Raw genomic sequence first — 6,721 nt, 5'->3', positions numbered from 1 at the left:
GCCAACTTTCATGCAACACAAATCGAGGGGCGAGGCCGTCGGACAACCCGACTAATTTGGACTAAGTGCGGGATTTAAAATTCAAATTGTGTCGCATGCCATTCACTCACATGCACCGGGAAGAAGAAGGTGAACTCCGGCGGACCTCAGCAGGGAAGCGACACATGCAGGATATCGGGCACACAATCTTAGTGAATCGCGCTGGACTTCATCCTCGCCGGACAACGCACCTCAGGGATCGTGCAGGGAATGGGTAAGTAAATGTGCCCCAGTATGTAAACACAGCCTGAATGCTCCAGACCTGCAGATTGACAAAACCTCTGCTTTTATAGGAGTGGTCACACTTGCTGGTGATCAATTAATCAAGGACATTTGATTGCAAACACATTTATTTCTATGGAACCGATGAGACCATCCTTAGGTTTTTCATGCAGAGTTTGAAACCAAAAATGGATTGATAAAAAGAAGGGAAGGAGCACCTGTTCTTTACCCCCATAACACATTATGATTTAATAATCTTTATATAGCGCCATCAAATTCCGTAGCAGATTTACAGATTATGTCTGCTTCCAGGATGAAGGACTGTATGCAGGCTCCAGTCCCATAGGTGTTAATGGAGCCTGGATTCCCTCAGGCTCATTTGGTAGATGTCCTTTAAGGAGGCATGAAGAGGGTTTATGGGCTAAGCCCTCTTCAAATGTTGTGTTTGCTGCCTTATGTAGCAAGCACTCATCACTGACAATCACTGCTGGCACCATTTGCTGGTGTTAACCATTTAACTGCCATCTACAAAGCTGTCGACAGCAGTTAAATGTCAGCAGTGCATGAGCACCTCCATCTTGGAAGGGACATTGCTCTCCATGACTTCATTGAGGGGCAACTATCCGTTCCCATGACAGCCTGGCGTCTTTATAAGCCTCCAGGACCTGTCTTTTAGAAAGATCTATAACAGTGTGCTGGAGGCACAATGTCATAGATCCCTAACTCATTCTCCATGTACTGCAATACAGTAGTATTGCTGTAAATGGTATGAGCTATCAACCTACGGTCAAAGTAAAAAAAAAGTAAAGTAAAAAATATAAAAACTAAAAATTAAATTTGAAAAAACAACTAAAAACTCGAATCACCCTCCTTTCCCTAGAAGTGATCTAAAAATAAACAAATTAAATCATAAACATGTTGGTTATTGCTGCATCCAAGGAGTTCTGATCTATTACTGTAATATATAAAAATCCTTTATCACAAAACCACATATCCATCAGTTTCTCTTCTCCTGCTCTATACTAAACATACTAGCTATAGATTAAGTGGCGTTTCCAAGGTGATAAACTAAAGTGGGACTAACAGTACAGTGATAAATATATTGACCAGCCGTCATTTATTAAAGTCTTTAGATTTTCATTTATTTAAATGTAAGAACATTTAACAAAAAATATATATATTATCTTTAATAAGTCTTTTTTTTTTTCCAAAAAATAAATTCTTCTAATCTGAATTAAGTGTAAGGCAGACGCCTTGTAGCACCCAGTGCGAGATGTGTTTAGTTGTGAAGAGATCAGCCTCAAACACCAGACCAACTCCCATTGCATTTCTCCTCATTGATGTAGTGTAGACCGGGGTCCTTAATGTATTCTGCAAAACACCAAGAGGTACACATCACATAACATATCACCTGTACCAGAAGATCAGCACTTTACCAGGAACCTTTGTATTCTGCGGCACATAAATGAATTGTTCAAGAAGGGTTCTGCCACAAAAAATATGCAAATGTGGGCAATTTTTTTTGACAAATTGGAAATGTAATGTTAAAAATGTACTCTGAGTAAATGTGGTGCAGTACAAGACTGTCCCTCTGATTTTGTACTTCCTAACTTTTTGCGAATCTTCCTGTGTCTTTAGAGGAAGTCATCTAAACATTAAACTAGTCTTTAGCACGTTGCATATATCGACTATTCAGACAGTAAAAAAAAAACTCACATTTACGACTGTGTGTTACTGAATGCATGTCTATGTATTCATATAGCAGTCTACGTATGTATCTTGGTATATGTGCAGTATGTGTGAATTCTGTGCTTGTGTTGGACCATGATAGACTTGGTGAAAAGTAAAAAAGCATCTGCCAGAATATGTTCTGTGAACGACCATATGGCTATATACCTGTAGTTTAAGACGATGCGCTTCAATCGGAATAACCTTTAACACAGGCAACTCCACTACAAGGACTTTGGGTTTGCTTTTAATCAGACAGGATTTCTCAATGTCCCAGTCGGCTCCTTCCAGGTACAGGCCAGAAATAAAGCATCCTGCGCAAAGGAGAAAAACGCTAAGCACTCATTTGGTGTGAATCTACATAGTAGGAACACATTCTGATAATAACATTCTAAATACATTAAGAATAATTTTTTTTATAAATCTGTTGCAGAGTACAACATTTTGAATAATTGGAAAGCTCCTAGATACCAATTGTAGTAATAATTCTTGACGTATCTTTTGGTGTTCTCAATAGAATTGAAGCCTTCTGATGTACATATAGTCCTAATGGAAATGGTCTCTGGTAATTCTTACCTTGGCCGGGTCTCTCAGTGACCTCTTCAGCAGTGCGAAACTTTGTAACCTGAGTGTACAATGTAGAACGGTCAAGTGGCCACCCATTCTTTCGACAAGTGGCTTGTACCAGAGCTGTCAGGTAGGACTCTGGAATGTGTAACCCGGACAGCCACATGACATTTGGCTCCCCCTCGTTCACCTGCACAAAAAAAAAAAAAAAAAAAGATATTAACATGACCAATGTACATGAGTAATGTACAGAGCTTGACAGGGAACCGGTCTCCATGAAAATGCTGCCCCATCTGCCCGCAGCACGTTATAGATTAACAAGAGAGGAGCAGATTGGTATATAGCTCATGGGAAAGGATTTGGTAGAAAGGAATATATATCGGTTTAGACTTAGGAGTCCAGTGAGTGATCCTAATGTGGCTGTGGATGTAAATAGATAGGAGATCTCTATGTAACCATCTCCTGAAGTGTAACATGTTTGTGTACTTCACAAGCATCTACACTGTAGTATACAGAGATTCCATGTAGGAATACAGGCAGTATGTCTGATCATACCCATGATGTATACTGATTATAACGGGTCCGGAAATGAATCATCCAGTTTCCCAATGACTTTAGGGTATCAGGCGCCAGTCTTCTCCATATGCCTGGAATCTGCCCATTAAATAGAGCTCGCGCTACCTCATCTAATTCATTGCTCATCCCAACTTCACCAGCCAAGGCCTGTGGACACAGAAGAACAAGAAGTAGAACGTATATACGAGGACAGCTGCAGCTATGTGAACACTTACACATTGATCCAGGACTCAGATTTTTCTGTAGTTAAAATAATACAAGTACTCCATATGAATTGATATAAAAGGGTTAGAGGTTAGGAGACATAACACCAAGTCATCACAGTACTCACCCTCTGAAGTTCAGCCAGAGACCTGGACATGCGTACGATCAGCTTATTAAATCTCTCCAGCTCCTGAAGTAAAACCACTGTGGTTGGTGATATTTCCAACCCAAAATTTTTCCGTATTTGATCTAGATCAAATACTTGAGGCAGCTTGTTTTCAATGTCCTTTGCCACCTGTGCAATATATTCATCCCGGCTTATACCTTTGCCTGATTCTCCTGTAGAGACATACAGCTAAGTTTTACAAACAATATATAAATGGTTGCCAAAGATCTACTAAGGAGTTTTACAATGTATAATCTCTGAAGTTATATATATTTCATCAGTAATGTAACTTGAAGCTGATGTACCCCAGTGTAAAGTCTGTGCCAGGCCCCGACTATTATGTAAGGTTTATAGTAGTAGACTTCTCATAGGGAAAAGTGAGACTTATGGGTCCCCTAAGCCTCTTGTTACTGCACCCTCTGCGCCCCCTCAAGTTACGCCCTCAAGACCACCTTTATGTTGTTTCATATAGCTTTTGGAACCACTAAAGTGTTAATAATTTGTGATTTCTTGAGGATTTTCAGAGAATTTTTCTTATTTTAGCCTGTGAACCTATTTGGTCTTTTATAATTATACTAAGTAGATCCAACGTCCAGTTCACATTTCTTTTAGGCTTACAATTATTATATAAGACATTACCAGATGTTGAACACACAGAACAGATGCAAGCCTTTCCATTATACCTCATCTCTGTACAGTTCAAACCTCATTTAGGCTCACAATAACCCAAGGAAAATCTGAATACATAACAGAAATGTGAACTGGGCATACGATGTTTCCTGTTCTTGAGTAAGACTAGATGATATGTCCATAGCTGTGAAAATCTATATCACAACAGGAATGCAGCAGATTGCTCAGGACCCCAATTCCTGAGCAACACATTTCATTAAGAAACAGGTGAAATCCAGGAAACTCTTAACAGAATTTAAGGGAAACAAAGTAAGAAATAAATCTATAGAATTAGTGCACCGAGAACTGTGTTCCCATGCTGCAGATGCTCAAAGATTAAAAAGAAATCCAATTAAACACAGGCAGTCCCTGGGTTACATACAAGATATGGTCCGGAGGTTTGTTCTTAAGTTGAATTTGTATGTAAGTCGAAACTGTATATTTTATAATTGAAGTTCTAGACAAAAAAATGTTTTTGCCCCAGTGACAATTGGAGTTTCAAAATTTTTTGCATGGGACCAAGGATTATCAATAAAGCTTCATTACAGACACTTTACATCCAATCATAGTAAAGCATCCAGAGAGTAAAGCACCCAGAGAGCTTCACCAGAGGTCACAGTGGGCAGAGGGGTCCATCTGTAACTACGGGTCGTCTGTAAGTCGGGTGTCCTTAAGTAGGGGACCGCCTGTAATTACATTACTTTTATAAAATAATGTAACTCTTCTAAAAAATCTAATGACCCCGCATGATCGTGATTGGATTACCCCAATTCTTGTACCTGTTTGCGGCTGCAGTTCCAGGAGGTGAGACCACATATCTCGTGCTGCCTGGGTGTAGTACCCAATTTCAGCATTCGGATGCAGGCCAAACACTTCAGGGGTATTTGCTAGTGGAAGCGATTCTATTTCCTCTGTTAAAGTGAATAAAAGATAAAGATTAAAATAAAAAGCTAATTTAACATAATTATTTATATACATATGAAAGCAAAATCACTTTACAGATTATCCTTCCCTTTCTCCAACCACATGGGGCACAACATATTTTGGTTACTTGCTGATTGTTTCCAATATTGCGAGCGGGGAAGAAAATACATGTACATGACATAGAGTCTAAATTATAGGCTGTAACTATATAAATCTTACCCACAAAGTCGTCTTTTTTATCTCCGCTTGGAATTTTATAATCAACATCATCATTTTTATAGAAATGGAACAGCTGAAATGTGTCAAATATAAAGTCTCCCAAATATTCATCCATGTAGGTGGTGAGAATCCGGCGGTCAAAGCTGTCGATGGCTCTTCCTCCGTACATAACCTATTCAGATACACAGGTGGTAACACTTGCATGTGATTTGCATCTTATCATAGAGGGGAGGCCACTAAGCCAAATTTTGGGCTACATCAACTGATATGAAGTGGACCAGAGCAGTGCTAGCGGTGAGTTCAGTTTTATATGTCACTTTTCCCCAGTAGACCTACTTGCTGCATAATCTTACATTGTCAGAAATTCTTGGCACCATTCTCCTAAACTATTTGTAGTCACTCCACACAGCATGCCATTACCTCCAATAATGAGGAAAGGTTACATTTTTTTATCGTCACTCAAATAATAGAGTAATATTGCATAATAGCAAATAATGCACACCCTTTATTGGGAGACCACCAAACCCAGCGACACCTTTCATCACTCCAGCTATGATTAGACCATTTGATACTAATCACTATACACTGATAAGGAAGGAAGATCTGTGTAGTCAGAAGATGGTAGACACCCTGGTTTGAGATATTTTATAGTACAGTACTTATATCCCTCACGGGAATCTGGTATCGTATTGGCTCATTTTAACTTTGTCTTTTGTGACATGTATGAGGTATGTTGAGAGCAGTCAAAATAACAATGCGATGCCCTTTTTGTGGAATGGGCTCTGTGTAATGTATAGTAATGCCCAGCGGTGGCGCTGCAGGGGAATGAAACAATAATGCATACAGGCCTTTATCTCTGAGAGTCCCAGCATGAGAAATGTAAAAATCTAAGAAATACTGTACCTATTATCCAGTGGATGTTACACTACAGGACACTGAAGTCCCCTTATTGTTATTATCCATAGCTATTTTAATAGATGTTGCCGAAACAATTCTAGATACTGGTGAAGGGGGGGGAGGGGTTGCTGACTGGCATGCTGGGAATACAGCCGTCATGTTTAATTCCACGGGATTTCCAGGAAGCTGTATGAATAAGCTTTCAGCGAGTTATGTCTAAGGGAGTTAATAGAAATCAATGAGTGTAAGAAAATAGCTGCAGTATAAACAAACCTCGCCAATGAGATACTTCAGGCTGCCCCAGGGTATTCTGGTGTCATGCTGGGTATAAGCTTTGGTCAGATACGTGTTTAAAATTTCCATGCAAACCTGAACAAAACAGAAAAGCAAGTCTGTTATAAAAGCAAATGATCAAAATAACATATGCCCCGAAGTGAATGATGCTGCATAAAATCAGATCCAGGCAGTATTCTGGTACTGACCAATATAATAGCCTATCACTGACTTTAC

At 39.5% G+C, this 6,721-nt stretch overlaps 1 protein-coding gene across 1 annotated transcript in view; it reads right to left on the bottom strand.

The window, feature by feature from the left end:
• Positions 1-1,349: 1,349 nt before the first annotated feature.
• The window catches only part of DNAH10 (dynein axonemal heavy chain 10), a 74,433-nt gene continuing 69,061 nt past the window's right edge, over positions 1,350-6,721 (bottom strand). Inside the window, exons 72-79 of the mRNA XM_072144322.1 lie at positions 6,485-6,580; positions 5,315-5,486; positions 4,951-5,082; positions 3,464-3,675; positions 3,112-3,279; positions 2,566-2,746; positions 2,158-2,303; positions 1,350-1,632 (exon numbers count right to left, since the gene is read on the bottom strand). Coding sequence (XP_072000423.1) covers positions 1,486-1,632; positions 2,158-2,303; positions 2,566-2,746; positions 3,112-3,279; positions 3,464-3,675; positions 4,951-5,082; positions 5,315-5,486; positions 6,485-6,580 — 1,254 coding nt within the window. The 3' untranslated portion in view covers positions 1,350-1,485. The remainder of the gene's footprint in view (positions 1,633-2,157; positions 2,304-2,565; positions 2,747-3,111; positions 3,280-3,463; positions 3,676-4,950; positions 5,083-5,314; positions 5,487-6,484; positions 6,581-6,721) is intronic.

Source organism: Engystomops pustulosus, chromosome 1 (assembly GCF_040894005.1).
Source record: "Engystomops pustulosus chromosome 1, aEngPut4.maternal, whole genome shotgun sequence".
Taxonomy (NCBI): domain Eukaryota; kingdom Metazoa; phylum Chordata; class Amphibia; order Anura; family Leptodactylidae; genus Engystomops; species Engystomops pustulosus.
Note: the sequence above shows the minus strand (reverse complement) of the source record. Positions and strands in the feature narration are given on the sequence as shown.